Raw genomic sequence first — 26,677 nt, 5'->3', positions numbered from 1 at the left:
CTGGCACCAGTAACTGCGTTTTGCAGACAAAAAGGAATTCAAATATATCCCTAATTGGACGACTGCCTAATTCAAGCAGAGAACAAAGATATTCTTCTACAGCATCTGGCATTTGTAAAAAGATTACTAATTGGCCTAGGGTACACAGTAAACCAAAAGAAATCAAAACTAGTACCCTCTCAAGAGATAATATTCCTGGGTGCAAGCTTAAATACAACTGCCCAGATGGCTTATCTCATGCCAGACAAAATCATCTGACTGCTTACTTCAGGAAATTGGCAACAAAAACCCACTTATCTGCAAGGAAAATCCTGCAGGCCTTGGGTTTCATGGCATCCTGCATTCTACTAATTCCATATGCCAGACTGCATATGAGGAAACTACAATGGTATCTAAAAAGTGTTTGGACTGTGCATTGCCACAGCCTGGAGACAGTAATTGCACTCATTCCCTGCCTGCAACAGGAGTTTTGATGGTGGGCAGAAGCCTGTCACCACAGCAAGGGTCTGCCATTGTCTACCCACAGCCAGACAGACACTGACAACGGATGCATCAGATTATGCCTGGGGGGCCCATATGGCAGGAAAATGTATTCAGGGCACATGGCCTGCAAACCAGATGCATCTTTAAATCAATCAAAAAGAGATGCTAGCTGTTCAAAATGCCCTGACAGCTTTCAAGGACCTGCTTTATCCAGGACAGTTAGTGATAAAGACAGACAACACTACGGTCATGTGGTACATAAACAAGCAGGGAGGTACACATTCCTACCCCCTCTGCAGACAAGCAATGCCCTTATGGGACATAGCATTGGCTTTTCAAGTTCACCTGCAAGCACAATTCCTGCCAGGAAAAACAAATACTCTGGCAGACGAACTAAGCAGAAACCTCATGGATCCCCACGAGTGGAAACTGGATCCACAAGTCTTCAGCATGATAATAAGGAAATGGGGATGCCCAGACATAGATCTATTTGCCTCCCCTTACAACTGCCAATTGCAGAGATTTTGCACAAGGATTTATCACAAGCAAGCATGGAAAGTGGACGCCCTATCCTTTAGCTGGAAAAATCTAACAGTATATGCCTTTGCTCCACTGCCTCTCCTTCCCAGGGTACTCCTAAAGGTCAGTCAAGAGAAGCCAAAAATGATACTGATTGCACCAGACTGGCCACGCCAGCACTGGTACCCAATCCTAAAGAGCTTGTCTCAAGGTCCAGCATGGATATTGCCTCAAACTTCACTTGCTGACCCAACAAAACAATCAGATCCTGCACAGCCAACTCAGGACCCTAAATCTGGCAGCATGGCGGATAATGTAGCCATTCAGAACACTCCCCTTTCAACAGCTGTTTTGGATGTCATCTTGGAGGCCAGGAGGCCCAGTACCAGAAAATCTTATGCAGAGAAATGGAAGAGATTCTGTGCTTGGAACCAGAAACAAGGCATTGACAAGTGTGTACCAAATATCCCTCAGATTTTACAATACCTGAGATGCTGAACAAAGGCCTTTCTTTCTCCTCAATTAAGATTCATGCCTCTGCCATTTCAGCCCATTACAATACGGAACCACCTATCTTTTCTCATCCTTTAGTAAGGCAGTACCTCAGAGGGGCCAAAAACATTAAGCCTCCAAGGAGAGCACCAATTCCGGCCTGAGACCTCAATTATGTTTTGGAAAAACTCACACTGCCTCCTTTCGAGACAGCATCAACAGCAGATATAAAACTCTTATCCTGGAAAACAGCTCTGCTCCTAGCAATAACCTCTGCAAGGCGAGTTACAAGCACTCATGGCTGTGGAACCTTTCATTTGTCATCCAGACATGGTTTCTCTGAGGACAAACACTACATTTATGCCTAAGGTGGTGTCCAGTGTGGCCTTCAACCAAACCATTCACTTGCCTACCTTTTATCCAAATCCACAGAACAAGGGTGAGAAAATTCTGCATTCTTTGGACATACACAGGCAGCTACGCTTCTACTTGGACAGAACTAAAGCTTTCAGAAAGACTGAGCAACTTTGTGTCGTATGCTGCGGGATCACAAGGAAATGCCATCTCAAAACAGACTATTTCTAAATGGATAGGCCATTGCATCCGTTTCTGCTATTCTCAACATGGCAAGTCAGTGCCTAAGGGCATTATTCCTCATTCCACCAGAGCAGCAGCCACTTCAGCAGCCTTCCTCAGAGGAGTACCGACCAAAGATGATTTAGAGGCTGCAACCTGGAGTTCAGTGCTTACCTTCACAAAGCACTACCACTTACCTCTTTATTCTAAGTCCAGACCAGGCTTTGCCACTGCCGTCCTGCAGGGCCTCATAGCCTCTCCTAATATTATTTAGCCCAGCCACCCATCCTCAGCTTTGGGATTCAACCCAAGAGTAATGACTGCAACAGTGATACACGAACATAGTACAGTTGTGTACCTACCATAAATGTAGATGTTCGAGTGTATTCACTGTTGCAGTCCAGGTTACCCACTCACCATTCCAGTTTTCTTTTGCTTGGTCTCCTCTGCGCTTCTCTATCCTATACAACCTATTTGGTGTATTTGCCTGTAGATGAAGGAAATGTTATTTTTGTGCATGCATTTTTATTGGCATATTTTTTCAGCCTACCAATTTGAGGGCACCTGACATCTGGGGCAAGAAAAACTGAAGAAAATGGCATGTGCTGCATCTTTTATACACCTGGCGCACTGACGTCAGGGAAGAGGTGACAGCAACCGACGCCGGACCTAGACTTTGGAATTCTGGCTGACTGAGGGTAGCCTGCCAGCAGGATAACCCAAGAGTAATGACTGCAACATTGAATACACTCTAACATCTACATTTATTGTAGGTACACAACTGTACTTTATAGTCCATGTGGGAGTAAATGACCCGAGACTTACCTCCCTAGACTATATGAAGAGAGACCTCATGGAGCTCTCGGAATGTGCGTCTCAAGTTGGTATGAAAAGACAAAAAACGGACCAGCACAGCGATAATGCAGGCAAGAAATATTTATTCTAAATTGAATCCCATTAAACAAAATAAATAGTAAACAAACAAGTTTTGGCTGAAAAAACAGCCTTCTTCAGTGCTGAAACAAAGTTCAATAATTAGTTATCCAGCTTCAAACATTCTGGTCTTATATAGACACTCAATTAAAGAGATATTGCCAAAAAAACTTATTGGATTGTATAAGCTAGACCCATCTCATAAAAATCATAACATTAATGAAATCATAAAAATTGGTGAAGGTCTATTTTCAAAATATTGAATTAAATAGATGAAAAAAGAATAATAAAAGATCATGTTAAAATGAAAAAATAAAAAATTATTTATTAACAAACACATTGCTTGAAAGGGCAGGTTAGCATATTATACCATCTCATTTAATCCAGGTTTGAACAAAGCCCCTAACCTGGTTATCCACATGGTTTCCATATTAAGTTTATTATGCCAACCTGCTTTGAAATTTCTATGCATTTGAATTTTGTCAATGATAATAAATTTAAATTTGTTCACATATGGTTTTGGAACATAAATATGGAGTAAATAAACCAGCAGCGATCCAAACAATCCAGGTGGCAGCGTAAAATATAACCAGAATACCCTAGTCCACAGTACCTTATAATGTAGTAAAAATTGTTGCCTAGAAACCAAAAAATTATGAATACGTCCTGCAGAATGATGCCACAGCCTTCGACGTCTTCTGGTTACACCAATATGTACGAAATACAAAAAAGGCCCAAAGTCAATAGTAGAGGAAATATTGCTCCAAAGTTTGAACAACCTGCCAAGATGAATCGATAATCCAAAGATTGGCAAATAAAATGAAGATATCCAACAGAATATCAGAAGAAGGCTTCCTTCGAACTAAAAATAATCCAAAAAGACTCATAAGCTGTCGAAAACGATGTTGCCTGCACCTCAGGCGTCCCCAGCGTGAAGCAGCAGAACACAGGAACAAACCAAGAAGCACGCACGTAAGACAAAGTTCAGGGTCCAAACCAACCAAATAGTAAGCAAACCGGTTTCGGCTGAAAAAGCAGCCTTCTTCAGTGCTGAAACAAAGTTCAATAATTAGTTATCCAGCTTCAAACATCCTAGTCTTATATAGACACTCAATTAAAGAGTACCTGTTCATTTTATGTTGGTCAGACGTCCAGACCATTCAAACTGAGGATTAGTGAACACCTCAGCGCCATTAGAAACCATCATCTGTCCAATGCTCTTTATAAACACACCATTCAACATCCTACGGCTGTCTTTAAATTTATTATCATTGACAAAATTCAAATGCATAGAAATTTCAAAGCAGGTTGGCATAATAAACTTAACAATATGGAAACCATGTGGATAACCAGGTTAGGGGCTTTGTTCAAACCTGGATTAAATGAGATGGTATAATATGCTAACCTGCCCTTTCATGCAATGCGTTTGTTAATAAATTTTTTTTTTTTTCATTTTAACATTATTTTTTATTATTCTTTTTTCATCTATTTAATTCAATATTTTGAAAATAGACCACCAATTTTTATGATTTCATTAATGTTATGATTTTTATGAGATGGGTCTAGCTTATACAATCCAATAAGTTTTTTTGGCAATATCTCTTTGATTGAGTGTCTATATAAGACCAGGATGTTTGAAGCTGGATAACTAATTATTGAACTTTGTTTCAGCACTGAAGAAGGCTGTTTTTTCAGCCGAAACCAGTTTGCTTACTATTTATTTTGTTTAATGGGATTCAATTTATAATAAATATTTCTTGCCTGCATTATCGCTGTGCTGGTCCGTTTTTTGTCTTTTCGTATGGTTGGTTTGGACCCTGCACTTTGTCTTACGTGCGTGCTTCTTGGTTTGTTCAAGTTGGTATGAGCCTAGCATTGAGCAATACTTTACTTTCTGTAAGGATGCTGCCACAGTACGAACTAAAGATGATTGACTTTAATTGTCTTAGATTCTGGTGTCATTCTAAGGGGAGGTGCAATATTTGTCAGCATAGAAGGAAATGGTCAACAGACCATGCTGCCAGGGATGGTCTGCACCTCTCCCCTCTAGGCTTTCAAATATTAGCTAAAATAGTCTTCCCCTGTAGTGCCTTTTTTAGGCAATGCCAAAGTGAAAGTACTTCCGACAAAGCAAATCAAAACCAAGGAAATCTAAAGGTATTACTGCTCAATGCTTGGAGTCTAAAGAAAAAACTCCATTCCCTAGAAACTCTCTTCACCCTAGAGAATGCTGACATCTGTACGTCACGGAGACATGGTTTCAAGCCACGGAGAGCATACCGACAGTGCAAGATTATAATGCCTTCCACACGTTGGCAAGCTACTACCCAGGCAAGTACTAAAGGTGGAGGTGTTTCTATTTACCTCAAAAATAAATAGACCTCAAGTCTGGTCAAATAAGACAGTGCACTTGAACTGCTCCATGTTCAAATCACCATAAGCAAAATCCCCATCTAAACTTGGAATATTCAAGAACTACTCTAAGGCTAACTTCTTGCTATTGAGTGATAACCTGGCAAAATTTCAAGCCCCCATAAACCCTGAGAACACTGCTGCTTATGCAGAACTCTTCACCGAAGCTCTGTACAAGCATATTAATAGCTGTATAGAGGCCGCTGTAGCCACCAGTAAGAAGTACAGAACTAACTAAAAAAAAACAAGCCACCCTGGTGGAGTCACAAATCAATAGACTGTATAACAGAAGGACGAAAATCATGACAAAAATTAGGAGGTGCAGTGCCCAGCAGGATAAAAGCATTCTCATCAAACTTAACAAACAACTCAGAGGAGAAGCCTTCTACCAAAGCCAAATTTGAGGTAAATTTGGCCTCCCAGGCCAAGGAGCACCACAAGGCATTTTTTAGCTATGTCTGCAACCTGAAAGGCAATACACAATTGTGTGCAGAGCCCATTGTAAATGGAGCTACCTATACTGAGGCAGAAGATATAGCAAACCTACTGTCCATTAAATTCAGCTCCAGCTTTACCCCTCTCTCTCCCCCTCAACCTTCCCTCAGGAAATGCCGTCAAATGCAACTCCCCCTGCTGTCATTAGGAAACAGGTCTTCAGTGCTCTCTTATGCCAAGAACATTGCATCAGTGGCCTCAGACAGTATCCCAGGATGCCATCTAAGTAGCATGAAATATGACCTATCAGGCCATCTGGAATTGCTGTTTAACTGTAACTGTACCTCCAAACAAGCTTCGTGCATCATGAATGGAGAACCGCAGCAGTCATCCCTCTGCACAAAGGTGGGCCATCTAAAGACCCTGGAAACTACAGATCTGGAAGACTCACTATTCTTGTATGTAAAGCCATGTAAAGAATTATCATGGAAATGATCAGCAGTGCTACAGTAAGCCGCCAGACACTGGACCCAACCCAGTTTGGTTCAGTCAAGGGCAGGTCATGCCTACTCAACTTGGTGGACTTCTTTGAAAAGTTTACCAAAGCAGTGGATGACGCTAAATGGTTTAGACTGCCTACCTTGACCTGGCCAAGGCATTTGACACAGTATCCCAATCGGGCATTGTTGACAAACTCAAGGAGGTTAGGTACAGACCTGTATGTCACCCGGTGGACAGCCAGCTGGCTCACTGACAGGACCCAGGACATTAGACTTGGGAGTCCCCCTCTGCAAAGAGGCCAGTCGCAAGTAGAGTCTCACAGGGATTAGTCTTTGGACCTTTCCCTTTTGGCATTTACTTCTCTGAAGTCAAGGCCAGTGTCAGTGGTCTGTGGCTGACTAAATTTGCAGATGATTGCAAATTAGGAGCTCTCATTGAATCCCACACTGACAAATGTTTTCCAGGAAGGGCCTACACGGACAAACTGGTGTCAGAGCCATGGACTAAAGCAAAATGCATAATAGTATCCTTCAGGAAGTCTTCCACCCCTAGTAACTATCATATTGACAACTCGCCTCTTTGGAGTTGACCCAGTAGTCAGGGACTTAGGGACACACAGACAGTAATCTAGCCTTTGACCATCACGTGTCTACAGTAGTGATGAAATCATTCTGTGTTGCACAACTTACAAAGGTATGGCATCTAAGTCCAATGAAGTCATCATTCCACTGTATTAGGCATTCATCAGACCTATCATTGAGTACAGTGCCCCCTTTGGTATGTACCTTAACGAGGAGTATCCAACAGTTGGAATGTCCACAGAGGTTTCTCACTAAAAGAATATGTGGCGTAAATAAAATGTCCTGTGCAGATCACCTCAAGGCCCTATCCCCTGTATTCTGTTTCCTACAGGATTTTAAGGGGAGATCTATGCCTTGCATACAGAGCATAGTCAGACGCAACTCTCTCTTGTGGATGTGCAAGAGGTCCACCAAACGGCACCAGAATTACCAGTTCTAAAGACTTAAATCTTGCCTGTGATATAAATAGAACCTGCTGAAGAGATGGGTATGTATCCCAAAGACAATCCCCATCCATGTGAAGCAGAGTTTCCCCCAACCCAATTCAAGTGTAGCTTGGACAGTTGGATAGGGAGCAGGAAATTCATCCCTGGTTTGGCAGTAATGGACACAGGCAACATGTAAATGGTTTATCTCCCAGGTCCCTGCTTGTAAATGTTTCATTTCCCAAGCCTTGCTTACACTTACTAAGATTTGAGATTCATAGCTAGGCTTAAAAAGCCTATGAATATGTAAAAGAGTGAGGTGAGGGTGGTAATGATGCTTTCCAACGTATGTTTGAATGATAAAATGCACTAGAACTGTTCCATCATTTACAAGTAACTTACTGTTGCAGCTTGCAGTGTTTAAAAGCTACTCTACTCAAACCACTCGCAAGTTACATAAGCTTTTCAGGCAGTGTAAATATAGATGCAGTTGTTCACACATCCCCACACAAAAAGAACCGAGCTACATCCTGCAGGGTCAAGCCTGATGGCCTTTCTATCTGCACCCAATAGATCCATTTGTTCTGCAATCACAGGAGCTGGGAATTCTTGCAATAAGGTGAGAGCCCTACAGACAATTTATTCCTACACAGGAATCCCCAGTGACATCATCTGCTCAAAGTATTAGTTGGGTGATAGGGAGCAGCCTACCCTCTCACATGGCAAGCTCCTTCCTCTCTCCTTCTCTACAACATTATTTTCCTTTAGCTGCCCTCTAAGGGAAAGCATTCCTCTGCATACTAAATTTTCACTAGACTCTAGCTCCACAGGATAGACTAAGTAGTGCTCTTGCTAGGGTTACCCATGCAGAGAGCCAGAGCTCTTCCGTCAGGATGGGCAAACCAGCAGCAGCTGCTCACTGCCATCCCTCCCAACAGCTCCTCTGTTCACCCAAGCTGCTATTCAAACTCTGGTCACCTGCAGCATAGCCAGGGCAATATCCCTTTATGCCATGTCGCTGGCTCAGCCTGACTGCATTTGGAGGAAACAATATTGCAGTCGTTTACAGCCACTCTCTTTAGTCTTCACCAGTTGTGCGATTTTTCCAGCCAGACCAAATGCATATCAGTGTTCATCAGATGTGCATGGAATTGTTACTTGGACTTGTGCTGGGTATTACTTAGCAATTTAGTCTACCCCCCCCGGAAGTAAAAAGTGAAAATTCAAACAGCACTAGAATTCGAACAGGGCATGATGATTTACAGAACTGAGTAGACACCTGTCAAGCCATTCAATGACCTTCTGAATGTGTTCAAGTCAAGTAATTGCCATGTTATTGTATACAGTTTCAGATGCCTACACCTGTCTGCCATCAGTACTTGCAACTGGTGTTTTTTCTTTCCTAGAGTACCAGATGTAAAAGTAAGTTGAAAGAAACGCTGGAGACCATGGGTGAAATTGAGTATTTAAGAGCCCATTAAAAGCATGGACCATCACCATTTTTCCCCCAATTGCATTCTTTTTTTTTACTAACAATTTGAGACTTAATGCTAAGTGGTGTTTTAATGCAGTACTGTGACTATGATTTTGCATAACTCTTTGTTGACTTGGCATGTAAATTGCAAACGGTGGGAAAATAAACAAAGTATAACATTGTTTCATTGCCGAGTACTATTAAAATGTATGGATTAAAATGCAAGAGAATAAAGTTTTTGTAAAGCTGCTGAAAAATGGTTTCAGTATAGTATAGGCATGATGAACTTTTTTTTTTTTTTTTTTTTTGTATATGTTCTTTCATGTTTCACTGTTGCAGTCGTTACATTTAGGTTATCTGCTTGCAGATAGCCATCAGTCAGCCTGATTATCAAAGTCTTGGGTCCTGTGTCGGTTGCTGTCTCATCTTCCATGACGTCAGGTAGTCAGGGGTATAAAGCATGCAGTCAACGCCATTATATCAGTCTTTCTTTCCGTGCGGTGCCAGAAGCAAGTTCGCAAGTGCCGGTCGGCCGACTCCTGAAATTTTTGTTTTCGAGTTTCAGATCCGAAGTCTTGAACAAAGCTAAGAACCCCGTTGGGGATCCTCTTTCTTGCTCTAATCCGATGTCCGTAAAAGTCAACAATTGTATTTCTTGTGGAAAGCAAATACCTCATAAAGATTTTCATTCGTACTGCATCCCTTGCTTAGGCCCAGACCACGACATCACTCGCTGTAGGTTTTGTGCCTTATTCAAACCTCGAACTATTCGTTGTCTGTTCATTTTCACCTCTAAATATTTTGGTACTCTGTTCCGTTATCCAGAAATGGTTTCGATAAGCCACCAGACTACCGACATTCCGAAAAAATGCAAAGATAGACAGAGAGACCGCATAGGTCAAAAGCTGCTGACACTTCTGTTAAGCTAGTCACCAGTTCGCCGGTACTCAGTGAAGCACTTATGCAGCCCCTGATACCCGCTACTTCAGATTCGCAGGCCTCTGCTGAGACCCATTCGGAGTCCGGTATGCCGCGAGATGCTTCTTCGACTGTGGAACCTGCGGATGTCTCTACCTTGGATGGGTCCGGAGCCGCTTGTACAGGCACCGGCTTCTGAGGGTGTATTTAGGCCTACTGACTTGCATATTACAGACGCCATCTTCTTCAAGGCATAAAACTCTATCCACGCCTAGAAACCCAATGCCCAGGCCTCATGGTCAAGCCCCTATGCCTAAAAAACAAATAAGAATGGCTTGAAGACCTTATTACTCTAATCAGGGGAAGCCACCCTTCCCCCTCTAAGAGACCTAGAACTGATTTTCTTCAGATTCTTCTGGTCAGGATTCTGAGATTTCTGTTTTCTCTGATGACCAGGAGTTGCCCTTATCTACCTCTGAGGATTCTGATGCAGAGGACTCCATTCACTCTGCTTCCCCTCCAGAGGATTTCTCTTTTGGTGAAACTTTGCATACTCTTAGGGAGCATTTCCACTGGGAAAGCCAGGATTACTCTGACTACAAAAAGAGGCTTAGGGAATTCTAACTCCTACCTCAACACATGTCTTAATATCCCTCCTGTACTGGACATTGTAGATGATGCCTTCTTGGAATCTAGCCTTGCCCCTGACACTCTACCGGTCAGGTTTTTTGGAAGCCACAGGTAGAGTACCTGACTCTCACAAGTTTCTCTTTAAGAGTCCTACTGCGGATCCTGAGACCATTTCACAGGGACCCAAAGGCATTAAGGCTACTACTGCCACAAATCCTACCCCCTCTGATGGAGATTCCAGAGCCCTGGACAGATTGGGTAAGAAGGTATACACTTCTGCTATTAGGGCCTTAAACTGCCAGTTTCATATGTCAGCAGCATATTATTTTACAGGATTTAATGCATTCTGCTGAACAAGTTAGAAAACATACTTTGCAATGTGGTTTTGATTCATTGGAGGCATCTTGCAGGGCTGCTGTCACTGGGTTTGTACTTGGAAGGCATGCTTGGCTTAAGGAGCAAACTTTGACAGATCATGTTAAAGCTAAATTACTGGATGCTCCCTTAAACCAAGACCACCTGTTTGGCAACAAAGCAGAAGTAGTACTTAAAACAATGGAGGAAAAAGCTAAATCTATGCAAACTATTAAAGATTTCCTGCAAGTACAGCCTCCCAGATTTAGTAGGCACTGGCCTTCTAAGAATTGGTCCTTTCCTGCCTCTTCCAGGCCTTCATTCCAAACCCAGGACCAGCAGACCACCCAGGCTTCATTCTAAAGGTACTCACAGGCCTAAGCAGTGGGGGGGGCTTCCACTTCCAAAGCTGGAAGTAGTAAGACACCCCCCTATGGTAAACTGTCACAATGACTTAACTTTAAACCTTCCAAGCCCTGCTCAGCTAACTGTTCCTTTAGGGGGAAAGATTGCCCTGCATGCAAAAAACTGGGAACTCATTTCCAAAGACCATATGGGTTATAAATATAGTTTCCCAAGGATACAGATTCAACTTCCACTCCTTATCAACCCGAAACGGTTGGCCAGGCCTACCCCCAAATCAGTGGGCAGAGGCTCAAAAGCAGGTTCTCTCTCTTCTAAGTATCAGGGCTATTCAGTCTGTCCCATGAAGATGAATGGAGGCAAGGTTTTTACTCTATTTTTCCTGGTACCCAGAAAAGACAATTCCTGGCATCCTGTCCTGGACCTGTCTATCCTAAACACCTTTTTGGTAATCCCAAAATTCAAAATGCTTGCTCTTCATCAGCTGTTTCCCATGCTAGGCAAAATACCTGGTTGGCAACCCTGGATTTAAAGGAAGCCTACCTGCACATCCCAATAAGGGAATCTTGCAGAAAATACCTATGCTTCAGAGCAGGCTACATGCACTGCCAGTTCTCTGCATTGCCCTTTGGCTTATCTACTGTGCCCAGGGTATTCACAAAGTGCCTAGCTCCAGTCATTACATTGTACAGGCAAAGAAATATTCAAATATACCCATACCTGGACGATTGTCTAATTCAGGCAGAAAGCCAGGACATACTATTAAATCATCTGGCATTTGTAAAGAAATTACTAACTTCTCTGAGGTACACCATAAACGAAAAGAAATCACGTCTGGTACCAGGCCAACAAATTGTATTCCTGGGAGCAAGCTTGAATACAACTTCCCAGATGGGCCTACCTCATGCCAGAGAAACAAGTCTATTTGACAGCCTACTTCAGACTACTGGCCACAAAGACCCAGCTATCTGCAAGGAAAATACTGCAATCCCTGGGGTTCATGGCCTCTTGCATTCTACTAATTCCATATGCAAGACTGCATATGAGGAAACTACAATGCTATCTAAAAAGCCTATGGTGTCAACATTCTCAGGACCTAGAATCGATGATTCTTAACATCCCTTGCTTAAAGACAGAGTTCCTTTGGTGGGTAGAGGCCTGCCACCACAAGGGACTGCCATTCACTCTACCCCCTGCTGCCCAAACCCTAACAACAAACTCCTCAGACTATGCATGGGGGGCTCACTTGGCAGGGCAGTGCATTCAGGGTAAATGGAACCAGAGTCAAATGCACCTGCATACCAATCAAAAAGAAATGTTAGCTGTACAGAATGCTCTGACAGCCTTCAAGGACCACATTCTTCCAGGACAATTATTGGTAAAGACGGACAGCACCACTGTTATGTGGTACATAAACAAGCAGGGGGGAACCCACTCATACCCTCTCTGCAGACTAGCCATGGCTCTGTGGTACACAACCTTGAGCTACCAAGATCTACAACCTCAATTCCTGCCAGGCAAGCTAAATACACTGGCAGACGACCCAAGCAGAAATCTCATGGACCCACACGAGTGGAAACTGGAACCAAAGATATTCAACATTTTGAGAAACAAATGGGGGAATCCAGAGATAGACCTGTTTGCCTCCCCTCAGAACTACCAATTGGATAAATTCTGCAGGAGGACTCCCCACAGACAAGCTTGGAAAGTGGCTGCCCTGTCCTTCACCTGGAAAAAAGTTTGCCTTTCCCCCTCTGCCTGTCCTGTCCAAAGTTCTACTAAAGATCAAACAGGACAAACCAAGGACAATACTCATTGCAGCAGACTGGCCACGCCAACACTGGTACCCCCTCTTGTGCAGTGTATCACTGCTGGAACCATGGCACCTGCCTCAGACCTCTTCCCTGCTGTTGGTTACCATCCCTCAGTAAGCAAGTGATGGATGTCATTCTGGAGGCAAGGTGGCCTAGTACTAGAAAATCCTATGCTTTAAAATGGAAAAGATTCTGTTCCTGGAGCCAGACTCAGGAGATGGGCACAACAGTGCCTAACTTTTACCCCACATTCTTCAATACTTAACTGAGATGCTTCACAAGGGCCTTTACTTTTCTTCCATTAAAATGCAAGCCTCTGCCATTTCAGCACATTATAATAGAGCCCACCCCTCTTCTCTCATCCACTGCTGAAGCAATTCCTCAGAAGGGCCACAAACTTAAGACCACCCAGGAGAGCCCCTACTCCAGCCTGGGCCCTTAAATTTGTATTGGAAAAGCTCAATCTACCTCCCTTTGAGCCAGCTGCAAATGTAGAGTTGAAATTCCTTTCTTGGAAAACAGCCTTTCTTCTAGCCATCACTTCAGCAAAAGGGTGACTGAATTACAGGCCCTCATGGCGGTGGAGCCTTTCATCATCTTTCATGCGGAGAGGGTGTCCCTCAGGACCAATCCTTCCTTTATGCCCAAGGCGGTATCCAGTGTGGCCCTTAATCAGTCCATTCATTTTCCAACCTTCTTTTCTAATCCACAGAACAAAGGGGAATGAATACTGCACTCCTTGGACGTGCACAGACAACTTAGATTTTACTTGGACAGGACTAAACCTCTCAGGAAATCTGAACAACTATGGGTTGCATTTGCTGCTGGGGCAGAGGGGAAGGCCGTTTCAAAGCGAACCATTTCTAAGTGGATAGGCCATTGCATTCATTTCTGCTATAAGCACCATGGAAAACCTACCCCACAGGGGACAAGACCACATTCCACCAGGGCTGCGTCTACCTCTACAGCCTTTCTCAGAGATGTCCCTACCAGGGACATCCTAGAAGCTGCTACCTGGAGTTCTGTACATGCCTTCATCAAGCATTGCCACTTGCCAATTTTTTTCTAAATTCAGAGCTGGTTTTGCCACTGCAGTCCTGCAGGGCCTAATGGCTGGTCCTAATGCTCTCTGATTGCCTTCTTCCTTCCTTAGCTTTGGGAATCTATCCAAATGTAATGACTGCAACAGTGAAACACGAAGAACATAGTACAGTTGTATGCACTTACCATAAATGTAGATGTTAGAGTGTATTCACTTTTGCAGTCCTAGTCACCCTCCCTCCAGCCCCTCTGTACCTCTCCTTTTGTTTACTATACTTAAAAGCTTTCTGGTGTATTTGCTTTTTGTTGGTGTAACCATGTATATAATTGGTTCCCATTATTGGGGCACCTGACATCTGGGGCAAGAAAAACTGATGTAATGGTGTCGGCTGCATGCTTTATACCCCTGACTACCTGATGTCATGGAAGATGAGACGGCAACTGACGCAGGACCCAAGACTTTGATAATCAGGCCAACTAAGGGCTACCTGCAAGCAGATAACCCAAATGTAATGACTGCAACAGTGTATACACTCTAATATCTACATTTATGGTAAGTGTACACAACTGTACTTTAGTCATATTCCTTGTAACCCCACCTTCATGAATTAGCCACACTTATTCAATAGTTATATATAGCCCCACCTTGGTTTGAAGTTACCAGCCACTCTGTACGTGGAGGGTACATAAAAACCAAGAATGAAGCAGTAAAGTGAGAGAAAGATCTGTGTGTGTTTTAGTTCTGCAGATGTTATCTGAAGAACACATCCCGAAAGTAATGCTTTCTGTATGTTATCTGAAGAGCTCATCATGAGAGTAATGCGAGATGTGTACCACAAAAATAACTGTTATAGATTCACCAAGCATGTGCCAGAGGATTGCTAATACTCTAGGATCGTTAGTAACGTCCCAGTAAGATCGCAGTAAGCGGCAGTAGAGTGCTTATCACGCAGTACTTGCTATTTGTAACAAGCGGGAGCGTTGACTAAGCCCTAAGCTTCACAGTAGTATGTTAGTTATGCAGCAAACGCCATTTGTAAGGAATGAAAGACTTGACTAGCCCTAGCGTTTCAAGTGTATCCGGTGCTTAGTAACTTTGCATCAACTGAATGAAGTAATTTTGATATGAAATTACACCTAAAACGCGTTTTTAGCTTTTCTACTATTTTGAATGTTAACTTGAGTGCTTTGAACTGTTCCTAGCTGTTTTGCTTTGTACTTCATGGACACAATTGCTGTAAAGGACTATTTTGAATATCATACTCATGTTTAAATAGCACCCGCTGTGCCTACAGTCACGCTGTACTCCTTATTCGCCATCTTATTCCTGGTTCATATAAACTGTATTGCCCTGATTGTATTTAGATTGCTGCTGTTATGGCTCTGTGTAGTTGCGAGATGCAGCTCGGATGAATTCATTAGATAACTGCTTTGTCTAAACTTTTCTACTGTATGTGATGCTTGCTTGATGAAGATTGCTTAGTTCATGAATAATAGAGGCTAATTACACCTGGTGTTAATGCTAGTATGTGCAACTTATCTCACTGGTAACTGTGCTTATCCTGCTTATTTTACCTCTCTCTTTCCCTTTATGCAACTAGCGACCCTACCTGCTTTTAAGGTGCTAAAACTGAGGAATTGCCCTGCTTGTTGACCTGCAGCCTTAAACCAACCCAAACCTGCCGTCTACACCCTAAGCTAAGGAACTGAATCTTTCTCGCCCTGAGCAACAGCCCCTCAAGGACAATACAGTAGGAGAAAGTATTTGTAGTACAACTTCTGTCTGTAGAAATAACACTGTATAAGATACTTGTTAGGCACTCTCCTCAGCTAGGGCGGCCAGCAGCCAAACCTTTCTTCTCCTGCTTTCTAGCCTGCCTTTCCCTCCTGTACCCTTTTGAATTAACTTACATCCCTCCCTCCTCATACTCCTAGCCCTGCTACCTCCTATTGAGACACTACTGTTGCTATATAGCCTTTTGCCACTAAGTGGCGCCCTTTTTCCTAAATCTTTTCCTACTTTCTTTAAACACACCTCACAGGTACACAGTACTCTTGGCTTGTTGAGTTATAGTTCCATACTACCCTTCTATCCTTTTACTCTGTTCTATTAAACTACCCTGCCCACTATCCCTACTCTCTAGCCCCTTACCCCTCATCTTTCACTGCCCAAACTTACCTTCGCAATCAGCTCTGCACTGATTGTACTCTTGGGATTCACTCATATTGTGGCTCTACCGCTCCGTTTGCCCTGCGGGCTCACTCCGCTCCCCTACCCGGCCCCCAATTCCTACCTCGCCCCCAGTACTTCTAGATTTATGCACCCTAACCACACCCTCTCCTCCATTCAACCTCTCATACTCCAAACCTTTAAATTGCTAAATCTCACCTCCCCCTAGACATTACCTCAGTAACACATCTGAACACATACCTGGATAGTAACCTAAACACAGTGCAACTATAATGCCACCCACTACTACTTTAACACACCTGAAACCCTTACTCCTAATCTTACTCCTACCTGTCTTAACTGTACCTTACCTACTTACCTTCTGCGAACACCTTAATTGCCTAGACTATTAACAACCCCAGAAAGCAAACTGCCACACCAACTCTAATCCCTCATAGCCATAATAATATATCCTGTCCACCAAAGTACTCTTCAGCCATATTTCATAGACTCACTCACATCAAATACTACAGCTCTAGAACCAGGAAATCTCAAAACCTAGTATGTAAGCTTTTAAAACTTACTGTGAGAGTACAAGTCCACTCCCTAATAGATGGGGACATACATTGTAACCCTGGCCCAAATTCTATCCCTACCACAGAGCCCAACACCCCAACTTCTAACTGTACACACCTGGCTACCAGACCTCGCAACTCTCTCCTGATAGCCCATTTCAATATTCAAAGCATAAAGTTGCCCACCTGCATGCAGTCATGGATGTACATTCATTTGACATCCTCTCTCTCACTGAAACATGGCTCAAGCCATCAATACAAGACAGTGACATTATTCTCCCCAGTTATAGTATCCTGTGAATGGACCGTAATACTAAGAATGGAGGAGGAGTAGCTGTTCTATACAAAACTGGATTACAGGTAACCTCTATAGACTCAAAACCTCCCTTAACTAGTAATGCAGAGGTTCTTATTTCCAAGATTCAACTCAACAAATGTAAATCTATATATATCATCTGTATATACCTTCCTCCAGGCAACAATATCAGCACCTTAGAGGCTATCCTATGCAACAATATCAGTACCTTATAGGCTATCATATGCTGGTTGTCCACCACATACCCACAAGAAACAATAGTACTCAGTGACTTTAACATTAACTGAAGGTGCTGTACATCTGATCAGCCTTCTACCCATATCAACCTACATGGTTTTACTCAAACCATTACATCTCCCACTAGATCCAATAAACTTAATGACAGCACCCTAGACTGGATCCTTACAAATAGTCATCAACAATCCTACAAAGTAGGGACTCTCCCTGAAGATCTAAGCGACCACTCGCTCACCTTCCTAATGGGGTATAAGAGTGAAATTCCAAACCCAAACTTTTATAAGAATATATGGTCTGACAAAAATTTTAACCTCTAGCTTTCAACAAGAACTCCTAGCTTGCAACTGGTCACTCCTGAAACACCTACCATTAGAAGAAGCAGTCAAATACTTTAATTCCAAATTCTTAACCACCCTAGACTACCATGCCCCAACTCACACAATTAGATGTAGATCTAAACCAGCCCCATGGCTTTCCAAAACTACCAAACAAAAAATCCTCCAAAGAAACGAACTCTGGACCCACTTGGCGGACAACTAAATGCCCTACAGATCAGTTAAAGTTCAGACAGTTAAGAAATGAAGCCAAAAAAGCCATTCTGTAAGATAAAAGAAACTTTTACTGTCACCTACAACAAACCCACCAAAATAAACCTCATATATTCTGGTCTGGCATCAATAAACTGTTTACACCCAGGTCGCTCAGTCACACCCAACTCCTCAGGCTGTGAACACAACAGCCCCAACCAATCAGCTATCCCCTGACACTACATCTTCTTCCTCCTATAACGCTAACAGCCCCCCCCCCCCTCTATTTCAATTTCAACCTGTCCCTACATCCCTTGTCTGAACCTTTATTCAGAAACTTAAACCCACCACTACCTGCAGAATACCTGCTAAAGTTGTAGCCTACCCCATATATATCCTCATCAACAGAACTATTTCTGAAGGAACCATCCCATCACTTTGGAAAGTTTCACATATTATCCCCTCGCACAAAAGTGGTAATTCCAAAGATTTATCTAACTTACAGGCCCATAGCCATATTATCCCCACTGGCTAAAGTCATGGAGAGGTGCATTCATAAGCAGCTGTTAAAACCACCTAATAGAAAACAACTTACTAGCTATCTGGCAACATGGCTTCAGACCATTTCATAGCACCACCTCTGCTCTCTTATCCTTCATCGACTGCGTCAATAAAAATCGTAATAATGATGCTCTGTCCTCCGCTCTCTTGATCTGTCAAAAGCCTTTGATATGATCAGCCACCAGCTACTCATAAACTTACTCAAAAACTTGTCACTGGCTCCACTAGCTATACAGTGGTTCCAATCCTACCTAAAAAAAACAAGCAACAAGCTGTGCTATGACAGAATAGCCCATCATCCCACCTCCCAATTACCCTTGGTGTTCCTCAAGGCTCCGTACTCGGTCCTCTCCTCTTCTCTATCTTTACAAACTACCTACACTCTGTAATACCTCAAGCTACCTGTACTAAATACGCGGATGATTCCACATTAATATGCTCAGCCACTTAACCATCACAACTACAGCCCCTAACCCAAAACGTGTTTAGCACATTAGAGAAATGGCTCCTTGCCGATGTCTCATTCTGAACCCAAAAAAAATACAAAAATGCTATTATTCACTCCCACCCGCAGAGCCTCCCCACTGAACTTCATTGTTACATCTACTAATGGAACTGTCATATCTCCTGATTCTACCACAAAACTATTTGGGGTACCAATTGATAATAACCTTACCTTTGAGCCCCATATTAACAACACTATAAAAACGTAAACAAAAAACTAGGATCCCTCTATAGAATCAAACCCTTCCTGACCTCTCTAGCCAGGACCACTATTGCCCGTACCCATTTAATCTCAACCCTTCTATATGCATCTTCTGTCTATACTTAACTATGTAAAAGAAATATGAACAAGCTTGCCATCTCCTACAATAATATTGCAAGATTTGCAACTGGGTCAACCTACAGAACCCATCACTGCAACAATCTTAATCAACTAGGCTGGTTAGAGCTGTCAAATCTAATTCTACTGAACCAACTAATAGTGGCTCAAAAAATACTGTATCAACCTTCAAATACTCCAGTACTCACTAATCTAATCACCCCCTACAGTAACCTAAAGTCCCTGCATTCATCAAACAAATTACTAGTTCAAATAAATAAAACCAACAATCTGGCCGGCGAATCACTGTTCTCTAACGTAGTGGGTAAAACTGGAACACCCTACCTGATCACCTAACCTCCCTATCCTCGGCTCCCCTATTTAAAACCAAATTTAAAACATACCTTAAATCTCACTGGTTATGCCCCTGTGACTCACTACCACACTTGTATCCTGACGCTTATCTACATACCAGCATGAGCTAGTTAATCCTTTACGAACAATATTGTGTGTGACTATACTGATCAAGAGTGAACTATTTAATAATTAATCTTATACTAACAAGTAATGTGTGTGACTTTACTGTTTATTAGTGTGCTTTTTGCTTACATAGTTTTACACATCTTTGTATCTGCATCCTTAGCTGTCTTATAGTAGGAATCATTTTACTCGTATGACAGAAGGCAAGGAACTGTTACAATAGACAAAACTTTGTAATGTACCTATGTTTTGTAAATAGTACTCTGAAGTGTGGCGCTTTTCTCCCCGGGCCTCCACTGAAAATGGACATGTATCCAGTTGGACAAGCCCGGTCAACAAATGTAAAATAAAAATAAAAAACGTTGTTAACCCATAGCTCACAGAAGTATACTGCATCTGTTTATGATGTCACTGTAAGACTACTTTTGGGATTTTCATAAACTGAAATGGGCATGGCCCTGTGCACGTGCGATGGTGCAGCCGTTATGCTATGGGTACATTCTCACTCTAACCTTACACTGGTATCATGAAGAATAAAGATCAACAACTGTTGTAGGGAATACATTTTACAAAGGATTTTATGACAATATAATGAGATGTATTTTGAGTAATGGGGGAATGTTGATCGCATTTACTGAAGCACCCTATACCATGGTACAAAAAGTAAGCAACACCACTGAAAGCAGAAATTCACAGTAGCTAAGAAGGGAGCAGATGGAGCTGTAGTGTAAAACACACTGCATTTGCCTCGGTCTTCACATTTGTTCTGTAACCATTATTATTGATTAAGAAATTAACACTACACACTGGTTTCAGCCTTTGTACTTGTATTGCATTTGGCAAACTTTTTTTTCTTTTCCTTTACTATTATAGTTACATGTACTGGACTGACTGGGGAGAAGTACCTAAGATAGAAAGGGCTGGAATGGATGGTACAAGTCGATCAATTATCATCGATTCAAACATAAATTGGCCTAATGGACTAACCCTAGATTATGAGGAGCACAAGTTGTACTGGGCAGATGCAAAGCTGAGTTTTATTCACAGATCTGACCTGGATGGCACCAATCGGTAAGTAGTATATTATGCACATTGTATTATTTTCTCTTGTGTTAAGTAGTAGTTTTAATATATGTGAACAGAACCTTTGTGATTTCTTTTTCGGTCTTGCAGGAGAATGAAAAATCCTGTAAAATGCCTTACCAAGAAACTGAAATTATGTATTAAGACCAGCAAAGCCTTCCATGAATGTAGGCCTGCTTTTGAGGCTAAGGATGATTATAAGACCTTCATTTGTGTTAGAAAACTAAGGAATAAGTCACATCACTGCTCTGCTACGATCTAATGTTTTTTTCTGATTAAAACCTGTCACTGATAACATTTTGGCTAACAAGTTTGAAGATTTTTCCCCCTGAAAATATCATCCCACCCCAAACATACTAGTGTCGCCCTTCTCCCCCTTTTACTGCCTCATATTTTGGTTTGTATTTCCTAAAATTTGTGGTTTCTGACAAAACATTGAGGAGTGAAGTTACTAAACAATGGTTTACATTTGAGTTTAAGATTTCATATCCTTCAGAAAATTCATGCTAATACAAGTCTTGATATTCTAGCAACTTTTTCAGTTTATAAGAGTAACCTTTCAAACCTGTCCCTAATTTTGGGCCTTTGGCCCCCTATTATTTTTGGCTTTGTCCAAATCTCTTGCATATAGAGATTGAGAGGTATGTTTGCTTTATCTTACCTCAGTGATGCCATTATATGAGATTGCCTTATTCCCTGATGTTCATCGTGCATACAGCTGCAGTCATAACAGATGGGTTATCCTGCTGTCAGGCGGGTCCTCGGTCGGCCGAATTCCAAAGTCTAGGTCCGGCGTCGGTTGTCATCGCTTCTTCCCTGACGTCAGTGCAGCAGGGGTATAAAAGAGCCAGCCGACACCATCTTCTTCAGTCTTTCTTGCCGCTCGGTGCCCGAAGCAGAAGCAGTTCGCAAGTGCCGGTCGGCCAGCTCCTGAGACTTACGAAAATATTTCAGCTGAAGTCTTCTTGAAAGCTAAGTACCCCGTTGGGGAAACTTTTCTTGCCTCAGACCGATGTCAGACAAAGTTAATAATTGCATTTCATGTGGGAAGCAAATACCGCATAAGGATTTCCACTCTTTCTGTATTCCTTGCTTAGGCCCAGACCACGACGTCTCGGCCTGCCATTTTTGTGCTAGATTCAACAAACGCACTATTAAGAGTTTGCCCATCACTATTTTGGTAAAAAATTTAATTACATTATGTCGTCGGATACTCCGACTATAGTTTTGGGTAAAAGACGCAAGGATAAGGACTGACATACGAGGTCCGCGACTTCTACTGACACCACGCTAAGGCAGACTACCCCGGTTCTCAGCGAGGCACCTACGCAGCCCCTGACTACCGATGACACTTCATTACTGGTGTCTTCTGTGCCCGAGGTCGCAGGCTCCTCGGCCCCCACTCCAACTACAGATACCGACGCCACTTTTGGCGGGGAAACCCAGAGTTTAGACAGGCCTGCCATTTCTCAAGGTGTCTTCAGGCCTTCCTCCTTCTCCATTAAGGCTTTCACAAAATGTAAAGCAGCCATGAAAACTAAAAAACAAGGACCACAGACCCCCTGTCAAGGCCCCATGCCTAAAAAACAGATGCTCAAAATGGCTGAGGATTTGATTACTCTTATCAGGGGTTCTCTACCCCCCTCGGACAAAGGCCCAGATTAGAGGAAGACTACCCTTCCTCAGATCAAGCCTCTACTACCTCTGAACATTCTGAGGACCAGGAATATACATATTCTCCTTTTGAAGACTCTGATGCAGAGGAGTCTATTCCCTCGGTCTCCCCCCTGAGGATTACTCTTTTGGGGAAACCCTACATACTTTGAGGGAACACTTTCACTGGGAAGGCCAAGATTACTCAGATTCCAAGAAAAGGCTCAGGGATTTTCTCTTGCTCCCCCAGCATAGGCCTCTGGCTATCCCTCCTGTCTTAGATATATTAGATGATGTGTACACAGAAGCCAGCCTCAACCCAGATTCTTTACCTCCGGCTCCTGTTAAACCTGACTGGTATTACCGGGTTCCAGATTCACACCAGTTCCTATACAAAAGCCATACTGCTGACCCAGAAACTATTTCACAGGGTCCCAAGGGAATTAAGGCCTCTACTGCTAAAAACCCATTACCTTCAGAGAGAGATTCCAGAGCTTTAGAAAGGTGGGGGAAAAGTGTATACCTCGGCCACTTTAACCATGAGGGCATTAAACTGTCAGTTCCACTATCAATTCTCTGCATTGCCCTTTGGCTTATCTACTGCGCCCAGAGTGTTTACGAAATGCCTGGCATCAGTAATTGCCTTCTGCAGACTTCAAGGAATACAAATATACCCATATCTGGACGACTGCCTGATCCAAGCGGACAGCAAGGACATACTTCTGAAACACCTGGCATTTGTAATAAGACTGTTGAACTTTCTGGGATACACAGTCAACAAAAAGAAATCAAAACTAATACCTTCTCAAACAATAATTTTCCTGGGTGTCAGCTTGAATACAAACACCCAGATGGCCTACCTCACGCCAGACAAACAAGGGCAACTATTTCAATACTTCAGCAAAATGGCAACCTTCACCAGGCTGACTGCAAGGAAAGTCCTGCAGGCTCTGGGATTCATGGCATCTTGCATTCTGCTGATCCCATGTGCAAAGCTGCATATGAGGAAACTTCAATGGTACCTAAAAAAACTTATGGTCTCAACACAGCCACAGTTTGGAATCAATTATACCCCTCATTCCATGTCTTCAAAAGGAATTTCTGTGGTGGGCTCAAGCATGCCAAAGAAACAAAGGTCTCCCTTTCTGCATACCCCAAGCAAATCAAATCATCACAACAGATGCCTCGGACTACGCCTGGGGGGCACACATGAAAGATCAGTGCATTCAGGGAAAATGGTCCCAAAAAGAGAAACACCTACACATCAACCAAAAGGAAATGCTAGCAGTGCAAAATGCTATTATGGCCTTCAAAGACCTACTGCATCCAGGCCAGCTATTGATAAGGACAGACAACACCACAGTGATGTGGTACATAAACAGGGGGGAACTCATTCATACCCCCTGTGCAGACTAGCCATGACCCTTTGGATCACAGCTCTGGAATTGCAAATCCAACTTCAGGCACAATTCCTGCCAGGGAAGGAAAACACACTGGCAGACAGCCTAAGCAGAAATATGACAGACCCACACGAATGGAAGTTACATCCTCAAATTTTCGCAAAGATAACTCGGGCATGGGGACAGCCGGACATAGATCTCTCTGCTACCCACAGAAATTACCAACTGAAAAAATTTTGCTCAAGGACCTATCATCCGCAGGCCTGGAAAGTGGACGCACTTTCGTTCAATTGGACAACATTGACAGTCTATGCCTTTCCGCCTCTCCCTCTGCTGCCCAAAGTTCTACTAAAAGCCAGAGCAGAGAGGCCGAAAATGATTCTCATTGCTCCAGACTGGCCAAGACAACACTGGTATCTACTCCTGAAGAGCCTGACGCATTCCCCACCATGGATCCTACCTCTAGTGCCTCTTCTGTTGTCCCAGCACAACTTCAAAACTATTCACAGCCAGCTCAAAACCCTAAATCTAGCCACATGGAGAATCCCTTGATTTCACAACAGACCCTCCTCTCCAAGGAGGTGCAGGATGTCATCTTGGAGGCCAGAAGACCTTCTACTAGAAAAGCCTACTCCGCCAAATGGAAGCGGTTTTGTGCCTGGAATCAGAAAAAGGGACAGAATCCTTGGGTAATAAACATACCTCAAATATTACAGTACCTAGCTGAGATGTTAAATAGTGGACTTTCCTTCTCCTCCATCAAAATCCATGCTTCAGCCATTTCTGCACAATACAACACAGATCCTCCTTTATTCTCTCATCCTCTCTTAAGACAGTTCCTCAGAGGGGCTAAGAATATAAAACCCCCAAGGAAACCACCAGTCCCTGCTTGGGACCTCAACTTCATATTGGAAAAACTGACCCTACCTCCATTTGAGCCAGCTGCTTCAACAGAACTACAATATTTGTCATGGAAAACAGCCTTCCTTCTGGCTATCACCTCAGCACGTAGGGTTTTGGAAATACAGGCCCTCATGGCTGTGCAACCTTTCATCATTTTCCATTAGGACAGAGTTTCTTTACGAACCAACCCTACCTTTATGCCAAAGGTAGTATCCAGTGTAGCCTTGAATCAGACTATCCACTTACCTACCTTTTACCCTAACCCACAAAACAAAGGGGAAAGACTACTGCATTCCTTGGACATTCACAGACAACTACGTTATTATTTGGATAGGACAAAGCCATTCAGGAAATCCGAGCAACTCTTTGTGTCCTATGCTACAGGTGCTCAAGGAAAGGCCATCTCCAAACAGACAATCTCAAAATGGATAGCCCACTGCATACGCTTTTGTTACTCATTTCATGGAAAAGCTGTGCCATCTAGCATCAGGCCCCATTCCACAAGGGCCACAGCTACCTCTGCAGCTTTCCTCAGGGGGGGGTTCCTACCAAGGACATTTTGGAAGCAGCCAGTTGGAGTTCAGTGCACACTTTCTTCAAACACTGTCACCTTCCACTTTACTCAAAATCTAGAGCGGGATTTGCCACAGCTGTCTTGCAGGGCATCCTTGCTTCTCCTAGTTCCACTTAGTGCCTGCCACCCCTACTTAGCTTTGGGATTCTACCCATCTGTTATGACTGCAGCTGTATGCACGATGAACATAGTACAGTTTTGTACCTACCATAAATGTAGATGTTCGAGTGCTCATACAGCTGCAGTCCAGGTTTCCCCCCCTCCATCCCGTCTTAGGACAGGCCTTATGACAAACACCTTCTCATACAACCTGTTTGGGGTATTCTTTTATGGTGTATTTGATTGCAACTACTGTTCTTTGATTATTCTATATTGCATGATTACATACGTTTATGTTTTGCCTTCCTTCTGGGGGCACCTAACATCTGGGGCAAGAAAAACTGAAGAAGATGACGTTGGCTGGCTCTTTAATACCCCTGCCGCACTGACGTCAGGGAAGAAGCGACGACAACCGACGCCGGACCTAGACTTTGGAATTCGGCCGACCGAGGACCCGCCTGACGGCAGGATAACCCATCTGTTATGACTGCAGCTGTATGAGCACTCGAACATCTACATTTATGGTAGGTACAAAACTGTACTTTTCAGATAATACAGCCTGCATTAAAACAAGAGATCTGAATCTACGTCATAGAATAAGTAAAAGTAAACAGACGGGGTGGGTCATCACCCAGTCTTTACTCTGGAGTAGTCTCCCATTGTATGCCATGGGATTCCCTGTCTGCTTTCAGTCTTGGCTTAGACAGTTGGATAGGTACTCCAAAATAAACTCTGGGTTAACAGGCTTTACCCTCCTTGAAAAGGATAATGAAGACTGAGGGTAGATATTGGCATGGCATACATGACCTCTGGTCTAAAAGCATTTTAATCTGATGTTTTTAATCATCATTCCATTCATCACTGATGGGTTATCAGTTCCGTTCTTGGAATTGAGTCAGCTTTAATACCAAGCTCGTGCCAGCCAAAAACTCTCGAGCTAAGCTTTTACCCACAATACCCTTCTCCCTGTTACCTCAGATCCCATTTGACGCATAGCCGTAAAGCCACGTTCAAGCCAACTCTCAGATAATTTGATATTTTTGACATTTTTGATATAAAAGTGCTTATTAAAAAGTCATGATAGCTTATCCTTTATTTCTACTCGTGTCTAGCTATTGCTAAGTTTTCTACCCTCTTCCAACTTTTTCTCCTGTCAAACTACCTGTTGGTAATCTTTGTACCAGCGTTGGTACACTCACTTCTCTCTACCTGCTATGGTAATCTCCTAGTACCATTGTTGGTATTTTCCTTCTGGTTTTTCTGCCTAGCTGTGTGTGTAATATTGATGATGTTCTTCGTGTTTCACTGTTGCAGTCATTACACTT

General features: G+C 43.0%; 1 protein-coding gene across 1 annotated transcript in view; it reads left to right on the top strand.

Moving 5' to 3' along the window:
- LRP6 (LDL receptor related protein 6) overlaps window positions 1–26,677 on the top strand; it is a 2,645,333-nt gene that overhangs the window by 256,026 nt on the left and 2,362,630 nt on the right. Inside the window, exon 3 of the mRNA XM_044088131.1 lies at window positions 20,514–20,711. Within this exon, the coding sequence (XP_043944066.1) occupies window positions 20,514–20,711 (198 nt within the window). The remainder of the gene's footprint in view (window positions 1–20,513; window positions 20,712–26,677) is intronic.

The sequence above is a fragment of the Protopterus annectens genome, chromosome 11.part0 (assembly GCF_019279795.1).
Source record: "Protopterus annectens isolate FY-2018-M chromosome 11.part0, PAN1.0, whole genome shotgun sequence".
NCBI classification, from domain to species: domain Eukaryota; kingdom Metazoa; phylum Chordata; order Ceratodontiformes; family Protopteridae; genus Protopterus; species Protopterus annectens.
The sequence above is the reverse complement of the archived record's forward strand: the minus strand, read 5'-3'. Positions and strand labels throughout refer to the sequence as shown.